The 17,043-nt window shown below is 36.8% G+C and overlaps 2 protein-coding genes across 2 annotated transcripts in view; both read right to left on the bottom strand.

The window, feature by feature from the left end:
* Positions 1–17,043, bottom strand: part of LOC134651498 (cuticle protein 76-like) — a 149,548-nt gene that overhangs the window by 80,895 nt on the left and 51,610 nt on the right. The window lies entirely within an intron of this gene.
* On the bottom strand, positions 376–15,249 carry LOC134651688 (uncharacterized). The gene is made up of 6 exons (XM_063506789.1): positions 15,166–15,249; positions 13,863–13,980; positions 3,982–4,117; positions 2,162–2,225; positions 1,801–1,955; positions 376–490 (listed from the first exon to the last, which is right to left on the bottom strand). The coding sequence occupies exons 1-6, from the start codon at positions 15,247–15,249 to the stop codon at positions 376–378; spliced, it is 672 nt and encodes a 223-aa protein (XP_063362859.1).

Genomic DNA, 17,043 nt, shown 5'->3' with positions numbered 1-17,043 from the left:
ATATACCGTCCTATTGCGGTAACTAGCACTATACATGAAATACGCTGTAAAACGTTGTACAATACACTTACTGACGTTCGAAAAGGTAATTCCTTCTTTTCGCACTTGTATCGTAATGTAGGTACTACATATAATACAGCTTAGCGATATATCGTTACGTGTTGTTGATATGCCAGTGTTCACGAACTTGGCTATACTTACTTAAAGAAGAGTTTGTCAGGTCGACCACTTATTAATGAAAATAAACGATAAAGTATATAAGCATATTTAATTTTTATTATTTATGAAATGGTTATAGATAATTCAAATAGGTTTATATCACCTACTTATACAATTAATTGAAAAGCTTTATGCTCTGCTCCACACTGGAAATATTTACGGTGAAATATTAAGGCAAGACTCCTTCTTCTTCAGACCATTCACTTTCAGGCGAAGATCTTCTTTTCTTTTCATGAGCAATTTCAATTTCTCGGCTAGCTCCATTTTCCCCCTGTAAGAATAGATATAGTTAGTCAAATAAATTTGTCAGTAAATATGAACCAAAAAATATATAGGTACTCATTCTTTTTTTCTTTTGGGTGCTAGTACTAGTGTAAAACAAAGGTATGATTCTCTCTGTCTATGTTTGAAATGAGACAGACCTTTGACAAACTATATGAATGTCTTTATCTCAAAATCCCTAGAGTTAAACCAAGCTAAGTTGGCAGCGATTTTGATAGCCCCTGTACAAGGGTTATTTTAAACGTCAAATCATTTAAAATAAGAATTGTAAGTAGGCAGTAAGTATAGTATTTTTCAAACTCGATTGGTTCACTGATAGGCCTCTCCATATAATTTATAACCTAAAACCGCCAAATCTTGCAAAATTGTATTGAAATTACACCTGTCAGCGTACCCATCAAGTTTCAAATAGTACAAGTTACTTACGATACAAGTCTTCTTACAATTCTTATTTTAAAATGATAACAAGCGAGAACGACAATTGGGTAGGTACTTTCGTCTACTTAAAGTAAATTATTTCACACCGTCCACGAAATAAAGCACCAGATAATTATTAGAAAAATATAGATAGCACTTATTTTTAAATACTATTTCTATTTAATAAATTGGATTGAAACATAAAAAGTAGGTGAGTTGACCGTGACGTCACTACACATGTTTTCATATAAATTCCATATTAGAAAATCGTTTTGACAGTTCTAAAAAAGAAGCTGATTTGACTAGTAGGAAAGTAGCAAATTAAGAGTAACTAATGACAAGACTCGAGGTCGTATAAAAACAAGGTTTTCGCCTTAACAAATTGTAAAATCAGAATCAGCCTCTATTTGCAAATGAGAATGAAAACTATAGGAACTAATTGGAACGACTATTTAAACATGTAACTAATGAATGGAATCACGAGAACTAGCTTTCAGCGACAACTAATTGAATTTCCATTTAGTATGCCACAGACCACTTCACTATTAGATGGACCATATAAAATATCACTACACTTTCGGTACCCGGTAAAATGGTGTAGGTGGTGAACTGGTGAAGGAATATAAATAAGTAAAGCGGTTTATCTTCCTGGTATTTTACAAATAAAGCAGTGACTATATATATTTTGAATAATATGTTGCCCTTTATAATCCAGCGGAGTCTGCGGGAGTTCCTCAAGAGACAAGCACACGTTACCTATGCTTTTCTTACTATTAGCGAGCAAGCGTAACTCGCAGTTTGTTTTAGTTTATAGACATGTTTTTACCTATTATTTACCAGTTTTTGTGTTATACTCTAAATGTTATTAGCATTGAAACTCACATGGCTACAGGCAAGTTTTCAGGAACCTCCGGTATCATAGTTTCAAGTTTCTTCTTGAGCTCGCCAACGATTTGTTGACGCCGTGCGACTTCAGTCTCGAGCTCGCAGTTCGTTTTATTAACCTCTTCGAATTCCCGAGTCATCTGGTCTTCGTCCTAGTCAACGACATTAAATTAATTACCTACATTAAATCCATTGCAAGAGCAAATAACGCAAGCAGCCGTAAGTCTGGGCGTCTCGAATACTCAGTATGATAGATCTTCGAAAGCTTGCTACATTGCGGTGTTAGCTGAAATATACCTACAGATCCTATGCACCCCTGCCGGCCTTAGGACAAAAACAACAACAAATATGTACTTACGTAGAAACTCCGAGTCTGCCTAAATCGCTCTGCCTTATGTCCCAACGAGTCTTCGTAGGCGCGTCTGTAAAAAAAATAAAAATAAAATAATATAACGTTTATTTCAAGCTCGTGGCTCATAAAATGTTAGTTATGTACAATAAAAATAACTTAAAAACTATGTTAGTTACAATAAATACCTTAACTTATAATAGTACACCGCTACTGGGCCCATGAAGCCCACAACAGTGCACCATAAAAAAGAAAAACAAAAAAAAGATATACATTAACACATACATTCATGGAACACGTTCATATTCTTGGAGTATTAAACGGTAATAATCCTATACAAACATTTATGGAAATACTTTATGAAGTGGAATAAGCATTTCAAATTCTATTAATGTTTAGGTACTCCAGGTAGAAGTGGTTCTTACCCCACAACGGCAGATTGTTTATCGATTGACACAATCTCTGTACCTATATAATTTCTATGACTGTATATGACATTCAAATCAGTATTCTTAAAGTTCACTATCATTAAAATTCACTAAAGTTCACTATACAAGTCAAACTCCTTTCCGATAAGAGCTTGTAAATTCAAGAATGATATTTTTTTCAAAAATTGATATATTTAATGACTCCTCGACTAAATTTAAACATCAAGTACTTTTGGTTTCAAGTGAACAAACGAATTAAAGACACTGTAACTCTACACTTTAATTGCATATATTATTTAATGTATAAACATAGTTATATCTTCATTAATTAAGCCCTTGTCCTAATTTGACTGTTGTTGTTTATTTTTTAATGAGCTAATAAGTGGTGGCAACTGTATTGGTTTATGAATGATGTATCGTGTAGACACTAGATATAAGAAACATGTAGGTACCGTTTGTGCCCAAATAAACATTAAAACATTATTTGGCATTCGTTTGATGACAACTGGATAAATTGTTTAGGGACCCATCAGCGGGTGCTTCATCTCTGATCTAGGCTACAACAATCGAAGATTTTCTCTTAGATTTTCTTCCGGCCCCTCGGCCTTGCGCTGCCACCTTAACTATATAAAAAGTTTTTACAAAATTTTAATTTTTGGTACAAGCTTTTATCGCTGACTGTACTTTTCTTACGACAGACAACTAATACTCATCGAGACAATTCTAAAAACCCCTAACACAATTAGGTTGCGTTGTTTCATCAAAGAGTTCCTATGGCCACCTCCTGTCTCCATTATCAGATTAGTTCGACAGTACCATATTATTGTATTATCATCAGAACTACATACAGCTGCCAATTTTCATGACGCTACGATCCTTGGAAGATGGTTAAATTAGTTACCTTAGAATCCATTACATAGTTACATACAGGTCGACCTAATAAAAGCTTGTTAAAAACATGAGATAGGTAGACTAGTCGGCGGATTATTTCTTCAGACTTAGCTCTCGAACGTTGGAGCTTCTTCCAAACCCTCGTACGGATGTTTCAGCACTTTCAGCTGCGTACTCTTTGCAGTAGTCTAAACATAGGATACATTACATGATACTGTCATCTGCGCCTTTCATCCCTAATCAGCCGGATCCTGAAGTACTTACAGCCACTCGCACTGGTGTCCGATCTACGTCTAAACATGAGATACCTACTTTTCTCTGCGCCTTCTGTCTTCCTCTCCCGCACCAGAGCGCCTACCGCGAACCACGTTCGACGTGTTGCCTCTCTGTCGCACTTGTAAATTCGTACGTAAGTGTGACAGGGAGGTAACACGTCGAACTTGGTTCGCGGTAGGCCCTCAGAGCCTCCACGCCGGTGTCATAGCTGCGTACAAACGTGAGCTACGTTACATGTTACTCTCATCGGCGTGTTCCTCGTCGCTGATTAAGTCGATTAGCCGGCCTCGGCTCTCGCGTGCCGCCTGGAGGGCCTCTGCCAACCCCTCGCACTGGTGTTTCAGCTGCGTACGTTTCGCTGTTAGTCGAACTGTGAAATGTTTTTGGGTTATTCAAAGTTAACATGGAAAGGAAGCTGCCTAATGTTAGCAATAAGGAGGTTAGCAATTCGACTAGTATGTCTCTCAGTACACGTTTGTTACGCGTTTACACTGCCCATCAAAATTGATCTTTTTGCAGTCGGTTATTTAAGGTTTTGTGAGTTTTACAAAAAAACAATTCTCTCGATTAATCTCTTTATAACTTATACATCATGGACAAGATGTAACAAAATAGTGGGATCCGTTTAAGGCCATATCAGGTATCGTGTTCTGATTAGGAAAATGTAGAAGAGATTTTATTTGCCGCGAAAAATTTATAATCTTTGTATAGAGATGAAGTTACGGGCCGAAGCTAGTAAAGTAATACATAGGTATATATTGGTACTTAAAAAATATTACCCTTTCTTTTACAATAGCATGTTGAAGTGGGCTTATGGCAATTCTAGTATAATTTCCACAAATGTTCTGTGATCACGGATAAATTTATATTTGGTTAAGCTTCTACATGAAAGATTGATTTCCGAGATTTTTTAATTGGACTATAAAGAACAGAAATACTCTCAAAAGATACAGAGATCGATAGAGGGGAATTTAACTAATTGGGTTACGAAAACGTCTTTGATTACATTTATTAAATTTGAAATAGAAAGACGGTCAATACTGCTTTAAAGTCTTCTTCTTCTGAATTTTATTTTTCTGCTTAAAAAAATTGCCATAGCACACAAATAGATGCAACCTCTTACAAGTTGAAAATGTATGTAGTTCGTTCGCCCATAATTTAATAATGTATATACCTACAATACAAGCTAAGGGAATGTGCTTCGATCCAAACGACGTCGTTTGAGGATCCCTAAAATAAATAACATAAAAAACCGGCCAAGTGCGAGTCGGACTCGCGCACGGAGGGTTCCGCACCATTAACAAAAAATAGAGCAAAACAAGCAAAAAAACGGTCACCCATCCAAGTACTGACCCCGCCCGAACGTTGCTTAACTTCGGTCAAAAATCACGTTTGTTGTATGGGGGCCCCACTTAAATCTTTATTTTATTCTGTTTTTAGTATTTGTTGTTATAGCGGCAACAGAAATACATCATCTGTGAAAATTTCAACTGTCTAGCTATCACGGTTCGTGAGATACAGCCTGGTGACAGACAGACGGACGGACGGACGGACAGCGGAGTCTTAGTAATAGGGTCCCGTTTTTACCCTTTGGGTACGGAACCCTAAAAACGTACTTACGTACTATTCTGTTAAGTAAGCTTTGTGGGTAAAGTTGGTGGTAAGTAGTTAAGTACAAAGCAAATATCGCAAATGCTGAGAGAACGCAATGTATTTCTTATATATTTTTCCCGCCAAAGATGTCGTCAGCCACCTGGAGACTCATATTTTATGGTTTAGTACTACAAAAGTATAAACATGATGCGAATCTGTATATCACATTGTTAAACATGGGGATTTGGGGAATAACTTCCGTGTACAACGGGGTGGCATCCAATGCAGGGGCGACTTTGCAATTTCAGTGTTAAGCCATAATATAATTCTATGCGAGATTTTTTACAGTAGGTAAACATCAATATTATAGTAATCTGTAGTTGCATGATTAGTTTCAGTAAATAATGAATAATGCAAATTTTACGGCCGTTGTAAAACTATCAACTTAACCCCAAACTTTCGTAAAGTTTTACCGTATTAATTTGCAATTACAAAAGGCAAAGTTGCGGAGTCTAGTTACTAGCTCATGTGCGATAATAAATAGGTAAAAGGGCATACATTGCATATTCTGGAAGTTGTTTTATTAAACACACTGAGGTAGGTACTCATGTGTATGACGTTTGATATGAAGGCGGATTCAGTTGGACTCAAATCGGTATCAGGGATGTGCTTACAGGTTTTGAGACTCCTCCGCGATAAATAATTCAATGCGTGTAGCGGTAAGTCTAACTTCCGGGAGCCTAAACCCCAACCGTTTATATGTATAAGTATAGAAAACATCCTCTATGCCGAAACTCAGGGTATAAACCTTCATAAAAATAATGATGATGAAATTAAAATTTTGACAGCCCACTTTGGTGAACTTAGCCTGATGAAGTTCCTATGAAAGTATCGTTTTGAGCTATAAAGTTTAAATTCAAAAGTCAGAATAATTTAACTATGAAATTCAATGTATCGTTAAAAACTAATTTATATTCAAATCAGGGCAAATATTAGCAACCGAGTCACGCGCGCATACTTATTCTCGCGATCTGGGGATAAATCGAAGCTTTGGGTATTACGAAGGGAGAAAATTGTTCAAATGGATTTCTAACAGTGTAACCTCTTTGATAAAACATCTACCTAAGTGAATATTACCTAAATACATATATGTTTTTCCAATCCAAATGTTATACATGTTTGTACGTACACTTTTTTTTATTTGGGAATTTTTATGTTAAGTATTTCTACTCAGAATCACGAGATCTTTCTAATAAGACAAAAAAGTGTACTACTTAACTTATACAATTTGGTAAATCCATAGTATGCTTAGCTTTAAAAGTTACCACTACCTACTTATATGTTCATTCGCAACAAGGGATTTCAGAACAGAATTTTAATACCTACCATGTTTCCGTAAGCGGTTGCGTTCGGTTTCCTTTGAATAATGTATGAATGCAAACTCTTTGGAACTCTCTAAAACTTAGTTTTAGTAGGTTCGAAGATTTTCGTCGGCATCTTAAGGGGCCACTGATTACCAGTCCGCCGGACGGTATCGGCCTGTCAGTTAGAACAAAAAGTTGACAGTGCCGAACAACTGACAGGCCGATACCGCCCGGCGGACTGTTAATCAGTGGGCCCCTTTAGTTTGCCACATGCCAAAAATTTATTTATGAACGTGTTAGTAAAACCTTATAGAAATCTATCGGCCTAGGTATGCCTTAAATGTATGTATATGTATGTACAGTCGACTTCAAAGATATGTTTACACTTTTGCACCTTACTACTTTGTAATAAACGTAAAGATAGGTATCTTTGACGTCGACTGTACGTGGTAACTAGGTAAGGAATTGTTTTCTAAAAACATAAGTATTGTAAACAGCATGAGCATCGTAAAAACATCATAAAGGAACATTTTTAGTTAGCCCTTGAACATGAGAACGGATTAAATTCTTAAAAATGTCAAATAAACCACACAACAGAAGAAACCACGTTAAATTTTGAATATTAACGTGGTACGTGGTATTTCATTAAAATATTAACCAATATACTAAATAATATTTTTCTACTCCCGTACTTTTATTTGCCATTTAAAGGGTCGTGCACACACCTTTAAAACCCTACCATAGTTGTCAAGACAAGTCTTTAGTCTATTCCCCAAAAAAGAATTTGTGCATACACGCAGTATCTTTTTGGCGATTTTACGATACTTTGTGTAATGACCACTTAAAAAATATTGAACGAAATACAGTGTTGCCAACCTTATTTTAAATGTCATCACTGACAAATAAGTGACCCATAGACATGTTTTTTTTAAATTTCATTCATTCATTCATTCTTTTCCCGCCCGTACCCTCCATCTTTGCTACTTCTTGAATTAAAAATATTTGTTAAATTTACAATTTTATTTAAAAGTAAGTGCTTGGTCGTAGAAAAAGTATTGTATGCAACGTTGTTTAACTGAGTCAAGAAATACTCGTGGCGTCTTTATTAACAATTTTCGGCTTCGCCTCAAATTGTTACTTACGCCACTCGCCTTTTTTGACCTCTCTTAAACAACGGTTGCATAAAATACTATTTCAGCCGACGGGTGGGCTGGTAGTTTAAAGTCGCGAGTTCAAGTCTCGCCGGAGGCAGGAAATGTTTCCTGTATTTCAAAACACGTATACATATTATAGGTATTATAACGAATGGATGGTTTATTTATAATATAACTTTATAAGCTACCTACTATGCACCGCCCGGAATTTCGCGCGGACTGCCCAGGCCTAGGATTCCATAAAAAAACAACGGGTTGCACTCCGGGAGTGCCAACAGAAGTGAAAACTCAATGACTAGTCCAAATGTCTGCAGCACTATTAATAATTGACCCATCCTCCTTTCTATTGAAAAACTTTAGTTCCAAAATTGCTGCATAGCCAGTGAGCTTAAATTTGTAGCGTTCATTGTTTAAAATTCGAATAGAAATTGTAAAGTTACCTTGCAGTCCTTGCAGACCTCGCATCTAAATATTCATCATCATGATCATTGGTCATGATATTTTGAGTTTTATTCACCAGCACTAGAGTTCACTTTTATTAGCGATTTCTTCAAGATGTAGCTTTATTGAATTATATTTGAGTGATATAAAGTTAGAATGTAACTGTGAGATCCTCGTATTTCAGCCCGTACAAGATTAGAACCTTTTTCATGTAATGTCATTGAGTTTTTCTTTATTGATTTAAATGCCATCTAAATGAGTGGCCATCTAAACCTTACGGTCACGTGAGCGCCTTACGGTCACGTGATCGCCTTACGCTGTCTCGAGTCTATCATTCTTTCCCCACCTCAAAAAGTGCCCAGCGCCGCTAAAGAAGTTTTCACTTCAAAAAAGTCCTTTTGCATGCTTCATATGTAATTAAAATCACTCCATAAAAGAAAATCGCTCGTTCCATTAAGCGTGATGTGGGGTAATGGTTATCAAGAGTAATCTCATTAAAAAATAAAGTAATCTGAGTGAAGATAATTCTTTTCCAAGAGACTGATAAGTGATAACCTTTGCTCTTGGAACGTGTAATGGGCCAATAAAAATATAAATGTTCCCTTAGTCTCATTTGTTACACGCTGTACGCGTGGTAGTCAGCTTTTTACATAGTATATCACAAACTACATTCTAATTGCCAAGGCTGCTGCCAGTGGCAGATATGCCCTTAGACTCAGAAGGCCCGGGCCACAAGACCTTAGGGGCGGCAGCAAAGCGGCACTCTACATGATGGATGCTGAATAAGGGGCGACTAGTAGTCACTAGCCAAGACTGCAAATCCGCCACTGACAACTGCAGTGTTGCTGCTGCAGTGTTATTGTGTCAATCTGCTCGATAAAAAGAGTGTCAGCGTTGAATGTTTTGATACATTAATTTATAAAGGAAATAGACAGTGAAACCGCCCGTCGTCTAAAAGGTGACGAAATGACGTTCATTCCGTCACTCATTTTATCAAGGAAATTGACAGATACAGCGGCAGCAACAATGACGCCGCATCAACATCAGTAATGCAGCTGCAGTTAACAACCAAACGTTACCTTGGCTGCAATGCTGCTGCAGCAACGCTTTGTCAAGGAGGCTAAGAATGAGTTACCCTGTTTCGGCTGTTTCTGGTAACGATGTGCAGCAATGCTTTCGTAACCGCAATGTAACCTTAAATCTAAACAAAGGTTTTTTGCTTTTTTTTAAGATAAGCTTACAAAGTACGTGCTTATTGATACGTGAATATACGCAAGTCGTATTTTTACTAGTTAATAAAAAAACATCCTAATCCAGCTTTGAACAAACTGAAAACTCTAAATACCTTTCTTTTCTTCAAGTTAAAGTAAAATGGAATACAAAAGAATTGTCTGCTTTCACGTACCCATACACAGTTGACATAGGAGACGGCAGCGGGAAACTGCCCGTCTGGTGTGCTATACAACACACACACGAGTTCTCAAACACATATTCGCAAACATTTTGTTATCGGCTATTATTTGAGAACGTCCTTTTCTATTGTTGACATAACTATTTTCAACCATATACCTAACAAAGCTCGCAACGTCCTTTTCTATTGTTGACAACTATTTTCAAGCATATAAGTACCTAACAAAGCTCGCAATTCAAAGAGATTTTCCCATAGATAGGAACGTTTTCTCCATCAAAAACCGTTGTTTTATTATGATAAGATGACCTATAAGCAATAGAGTCCTACTTAGCTAACTATGCACCGACTTCGTCGTGACAAAGTGTGAAAATGTCACAATAAACACCAAACAAATTTGATGGTTATGGTTTCAAAGGCCCGTCCAGACTCTGGACGGGCCTTTAAAACTTAAAACAACTTTGTTTGATGTTTACCTATTGTGACATTTTCACACTTTGTCACGACGAAGTCGGTGCACTCCAGACACGATGATCAAAGAACAGAAAAAAAATTACGTCAGTCTGTTCTAATATCTAGTTCACGCACGTATTGTCCTTCAATTTTATATTGCCGGCCGCACCACCTGGCTCGTCTGCCTTATGGTGACACTCGCACACTTTCTATACAAGTCTGTGCAGAGTTAGCTTGGTTGGTTGATTCATAGTAATGATTATCTAATGAAAAATTAAAACCCTATATATAAGTAATTCGGATTCAGCAAAAATGTTAAACTGGTCCAACTACTGCATATCAATCAGCAAGCTCTGTGAATATAGTTCCAAGGCTCGGATGTCAGCGGTCTTGTGCACCGTGGACACACTTTTATTGTGCAAGAGACAATGTTTTTTGTGTTTTTAAATCAACAAAAGTTCTGACATGCTGGCTGTGTAACTTTGAAACGTCTTTCCATTGATCTGTCTTTAACCAGGTTTCAAACGTTACCCGGACTGACATTTCAATTACGAGTACCGCGGGCTTTGTAGGTGTCTTAAAGTTTACTGTCTATCGTCTGAAGCTAATGAAGCTTGAAGGAAACAAAGAGAGTTAGTAGGGAATGAATGAAGAATAGTTGCCACGGGTACAGACCGCTCAAGTTAAATCATTAAGTAGGTTTTGAGTAACTTAATGGTTTAATTTGATTTAAGTATTTCTACACGATAATTTATACAAGAAATGTAATAAGTAGATAAAAAAGTCATAGTTTATTTGCTGATTTAATATAGGCAAATAGTGCGGTTAACTTTATCTAGCTAGCACATCACGAGGCAACATCATCGATATCACGCAATGTTATCACGTTTAGGTACGAGCTAAATTCGAGATATTGCGGCCATATCACCAGGGCCTCTATTCGACATGTACAACTGTTAGATTTCGCATCTACTTCAATTCAGCAGTTGAATGAATCGCATGTTCATCAAGTGCGGATAATATCATTTGGTACAACCAATAATTTAACAAATATCAACTTTGTTTTATTAACTTTAAGGTTTATAATGGTTTGGTTTGGTTGTCACCTAACTGTGGATTGCTAATGTCAAATTTTGACACAGGATTGTTCAGATTCAACGGGAGTTCAACACGATACGTCAAACGACGCTTGTCGAATAAGGCCCCAGATTAAAACAGGCCAATTCGTGTTTTAGTTGTTGGATATAAAAGGTCTGTCAGTGACAAAAGTGACTTATTATCCTCAATGGGGGATGCACCCGGTAAAATTTTAGGCAAAAATCCTCGATTGTTTTCATTAAACAAGCAATATCGACTCGATCTTAAAAAGAAACGATAAAAAAAAGATTAACCATAGTTTATAATTGAAAAGCTTATAAAAATCGATGTTTACTATGGAACTCAATAATCGATTATCTAAAAAATACAGAAGTCTCATCTCTAATTCTTCTTACAATGTGTTAATAATACTGCCCTAGGGAGAGTTGGTATTTATCACGCGCGTATCCCCGCGAGTGGTTTAGAATTACAACGAAGAAATATCGCTTCAAACCTTTTCCGTCCTTCCTTTATAAATTGAAGTTGAAGTGGGCACAATGTTACCAGAGTAGGTACCTAGTGTCTCACAGCGATGTAGCTTATTTTAGCCTACAGACACGTGCAGGGTGTAGGTACCCTTGCATAGAAGTTTCCGGTCACTTTTCTATCCCTGCAGCTGACTGCATAATTCCCTCGTTGAATATATGTCAATCTGTCCTATTTTATGAAACATGTACAGCAAACGAGTAGATGTGCCGCTTCTGGATGTCTGTGATGATATTGAAAATGAATATCAAAAATAAAATATACGTAGTAGGTATCTAGTACAGCCCTCTGCTCGTCGTCCATTCAAATCAGAGACCCTAGCCCTAGACCATGGACTTATTATAATTATCATTTTTCCAAACGATAGACAATCTATCTACCTCGGAAGATTTTTTTAATTATTTCGATATCGGCTTTGGTTATCAGAATAATCTACTTTCTGTCCGAAAGAACAGGAAATTTTGACATTTTTTTCCACCATTTTCAATTTTCCAAAAATGCCTGCTCCCTCACGAAAACGATCTGATAAACATTTTCCATCTTAAAAAACTGATCTTAAGGAATAAAGAAATAAATTTTGATCAATATCCTAAAACTGATTTTCTTGTTACAAACCGACTTTTTCTTACTTTTTGTAATGGCAATGTAACGTTCGGCAGTTCGAAAGTCCAAATTTTTGTATAAGTTGGTATTCTAGTAACATAATACATCATGAATTTTGTTATTCCTATGTAAACATTTCTTTCAGTGGTTTCAGTGCATGAATATAAAGAACAACAGCCATATATTATGATTATGGCAGGATACAAGAGCCATTTTAAGTTGAACTTTGAACACTCATGTCATAGCGCAAAGGAAACACTGATTATCTCATTCTACATGGTCAATCACCATTTACAATTGGTCATAAATATAAATAATTAGGTAGGTAAGTATCTACTCCTTACTCCACATCCACACACCCACTCATTTCTACCCTTACTAATTAAATTATAAGTTGTAAAGTATAACTTAATTAGTTTTAAGCTCGGTTAAAAGTTTATACAAACATGGTTCTAACATTAATTAACTATTATAATAGGTGTACGGTGTAGGTCTGTAGGTACAGACTGTAGGGTTTGCAATCCGGATCCGAAATGTATGAAATTATCCGGATCTGATCCGGATCCGCGGATATTCCCATACATTTCGGATCCGTCATGCAAACCCTAGTACGGAGAAACAAGCGTAAATAAATGCCGCTTGATTTTGTTGTGATAGTTACTTATCTACGAATTGAGGTACCGTTCAGATTCAGACTACACCACCATTACTGTAGCAGCATTGCAGCGCGATATTACTGCCGACGCATTGCTGCAGCAAGTGTCAAAATTGTGGGCAGCAGTATACGACATATTATCGATTTTAACATTTGCGGCAGCAATGCAGTCGGCAGCAGTATTGCAGCGCAACATTCAGGGAGGAAATGTTAAAAAGGTCATTTTGTCGCGACATGTAGGTACCTACATTACATTTGATTTGACGTTTCCCACAGTAATGCAGCAATGCAGAGCGACAATAGATCCGAATAGATTACTGTCGTAAAGTTAAAAATACGGACAGAAACATCGATTTCTAACGTGACATTTGCGGCAGCAATGCAGCGGCAGCAATGTCGCAGTAATTGGTGGTGTATCCTGAATCTGAATACTTACATTCACGCTGCTATCTAGGTATAGTAATATGACTAAAATAACCGTTGGTTGAGGGCAAAGTAGAATGACCGTTCGTTGTGGAGATCCTTGGGGAAGGCCTTTGTTCAGCAGTGGGCGTTTTTCGGCTGAGACACAGAATAAATAATAGTACTAGGTACAGAAGATTCACTCTCTAACAAAACGCGTCTGTTACAATTAGGACATATATGAGCGCTATTTAACTGGCGCAAGCGCCACGCGCGGCTTATGGCTAGCCGCCAAAATTTGTGTGGGACGGATGTACTTTTATGTACTTGTTGCGATGCGACGGAATCGCGGAGTGAGCCACGCCTGGCTGAGATGAGTAGGCGAAATACCACAAGCCATTCCGAGCGATGAGACTCACCATTTTCCTGCTTGAGCCGCTCTATCTGCTCGTTCTGCGCGCGCGATATCTTCAACGCCACCATTGTCTCTCTGTACTGCTTCTCATTTTCTTCGTCGAGCTCGGGCAGAGCTGAGCGCTGTGGAATTAATAAAAAAAATTTTCTCAATTTACTTTGGACTCTTTGGAGCACTCCGGGCTTTTGAATATTCTCTTCCATTATATCAAAAACCGTATAACCACATTTCTTTCTTGCCCTTGGTCTCAAGTGTTATATTTTATTACCTACTGTTATTAGGCATGAAAACGGCGATTGCCTGCCGTAGTACCTATTTCTAAAACGGTAAATTATTTTCTAACCTCCCTACGTAGGTACTTATGTCTCCAACGATTCACTTCACTATATGGGGCATTATCTATGAAAAGGGACCTTATTGTCGATGGCGCTTACGCCGTACAGCGTCGCGCGGCATTGTATTCATGTCGGAGCATCGTTAACAATGACGTAAACGCCATCGACAATAAGGCCCCTTTTCATAGATAACGTCACATATCATTTAAAGTAACATCTCTAATTTAATTTAAACTTTCAAGTGGTTCTTTAAATACTGTTGAGTGACCTAGTTTATGTGATTAATATGCTGGGGTAGCTTTCGAGTTTCGCTAACATTATAGACTAAAGATAAAGATAAAAGTTTATTCAAGTAGGCATAATTACAATGCGCTTATGAACGTCAAATAAAGCTAGGTAGACCGGCTCCAACCCTACACCTCTGCCCCGAGAAGTTACGATTAGATCATTAGACGAGTTTGCACTTAGAACTGTAGTGTACAATGCCTATTTCCGAGTTTAAATAGTCCCATTATTGTACGTTACACATTTACATCATAGATAAATTGATGTGATGTGCATCTAATGTTTTTTTCTTAGATGGGTTAGAGTTTGTGCGAAAAGAGAAGAGTCGTGGAACGTATTCCACGACTCTTCTCTTTCCGAACGGACTCTATATATAGGTAACTACTTAACTAAAAGTTTACAAAGCGCGTACCAAGCATTACGCATTTGCTTATTTTTATGCACCCATGTATATGAGTTATTGCTTATTATTACTACGTAATAATAATATTTAGTTCGACGGTGCACCCAAATATAGGTATCGTACTAGCTCGAACGAAACTACATTAAATACTTACAATCGCATTATGTAGGAGATTGGCCTGTCTACACGTGAACTTTAAAAGTTTCAACAGGCATATAATATAGAAATGCAACATGCATTACTATAATAATATACATGTTGCACTACTTGCACTTTATCCTTACCTGAACAACCAAGCTACTTTCAATTTCCTCTAAATTGGATTTCAGTAGGCATATTTGTACTTGCTGATCTTCGGGTGACAACATTTTAAAAGTATTGTTTTATTTACAGTCGGGACAAATGGGGAACACTGAATTAATGAGAAAAGAAGATGATTGCACTTAACAAAATGTACCATGTGTTTTTGGTTTTGTTTTTTTTTTTGTTTCCCGCCAACTATATATTTTTTTTAATCTCTTAAGTCGCATTCACACGGTCCTGCATAATAGTCCTGCATGTTCTAAGGTAGAGCGAGAAAACCAAGGTCATTTATCTTTGTATCTCGCTCTAACCTTAATATTTATGGTCATTTATATTTTTAGTTCCTCGCAGCTTCAAGCAAAGGATATAATTACATACAGCCAAATGACGAGTGAAAACGAGTTTCCTTGCGGCAATTTGAAGATTAAAGTATCAGATGGTATCAGCCATGTATCAGCTCTTTTCCAAAATGATGTATATACCTACTTAGGGCTTAATAAAATGGATTTTTTGGCATATGTATTATATAGATCGTCAAACCAATTTGTCAGTAAATAGGAACAAAAAAAACTATACTCATCCTTTTCTTTTGGGTGCTAGTACTAGTGTAAGACAAAGGTAGTATGACTCTCTCTATCTATGTTTGAAATAAGACAGTCCTATGACACACTACACATAGGTAGCGTTTTAATTTAATAGTTATAGTCGGTCAAACCAATTTGTCAGTAAATAAGAACAAAAAAAACTACACTCATCCTTTTCTTGTGGGTGCTAGTACTAGTACTACTAGTGCAAGACAAAGATAGTACCTATATGATTCTCTCTGTCTATGTTTGAAATGAGACAATCCTTTGACAAACTATAGGTACCTAACTATACTCTGGCAAGCTAACTTTGTCAGTAGAAAAGGCGCGAGATTCAAATGATAACATTTTTCAAATTAGCCGTTTTTAGTACGACAGAGCTGGCTTCTCTGAGTCAAACAACAAAACAGTTACCGTTTTGTATAGGCAAAACTGTTTTGGTAGTTTTGTACTTATACTTGGTCAACCAGATCTTGACAGTAGAAAAAGGCGGCAAATTTGAAAAATTTAGGCGCGAAGGGATATTGTCCCATAGAAAATTTGATTTTCGCGCCTTTTTTTACTGACAAGATTTGGTTGACCAGCTATAATAGTAGTTTGTGTTACAAGGGATCAAAGTGATTTATTTCCGTCAAGCGCGTACATTGAATCCTGAATGAAGCGAAGGATTCTACAATAGATAGAATCCTGAGCGTAATGAGGGATTCAAGTGTTAACGCCGACGACGAATTAATTTTGATACCGTGTGCAGAGATGCGATTTATTTGAAATACTTCTATTTAAAATGCAAATACAAAATGCAAAATACCTATTTTGTATTTTGCATTTAAATGCCTTTTAGTAAAAAACATTTTGTATTTTATTTGAAATACTTTTCGAGATGTATTTTGCATTTTTATATTCATTTCAAAATGCAAAATACTTTGTGATTAAGTTTAGCCAACATTACTTACCAGTCAAACAAAATGAAATGAACGAATGACGCTTGTATTGCCGAATTTGACCGATAGAGGCACCTGCTAGCGCCTGGCGCCAGCGCCAGGTATTGTTAAAAAGCGTAATAAATAAAAATTGATGTTTTATTTTATTTTTTCACTTTTTAACAATACCAGTCCAGTTGTTATTAATAAAAGAAAAGTGTAATAATAATAAAATAAGAACTACATAGAATCAACCGAAATAAATGGCCACACAAGTCACAAAATGGAGCCATGGCTCTCTTTTCGTTAGTCTAGTTTTTTACATTATTTTAAGTGAGTATTATTCTCTTTATTC

Source organism: Cydia amplana, chromosome 10 (genome assembly GCF_948474715.1).
Source record: "Cydia amplana chromosome 10, ilCydAmpl1.1, whole genome shotgun sequence".
NCBI classification, from domain to species: domain Eukaryota; kingdom Metazoa; phylum Arthropoda; class Insecta; order Lepidoptera; family Tortricidae; genus Cydia; species Cydia amplana.
The sequence above is the reverse complement of the archived record's forward strand: the minus strand, read 5'-3'. Positions and strand labels throughout refer to the sequence as shown.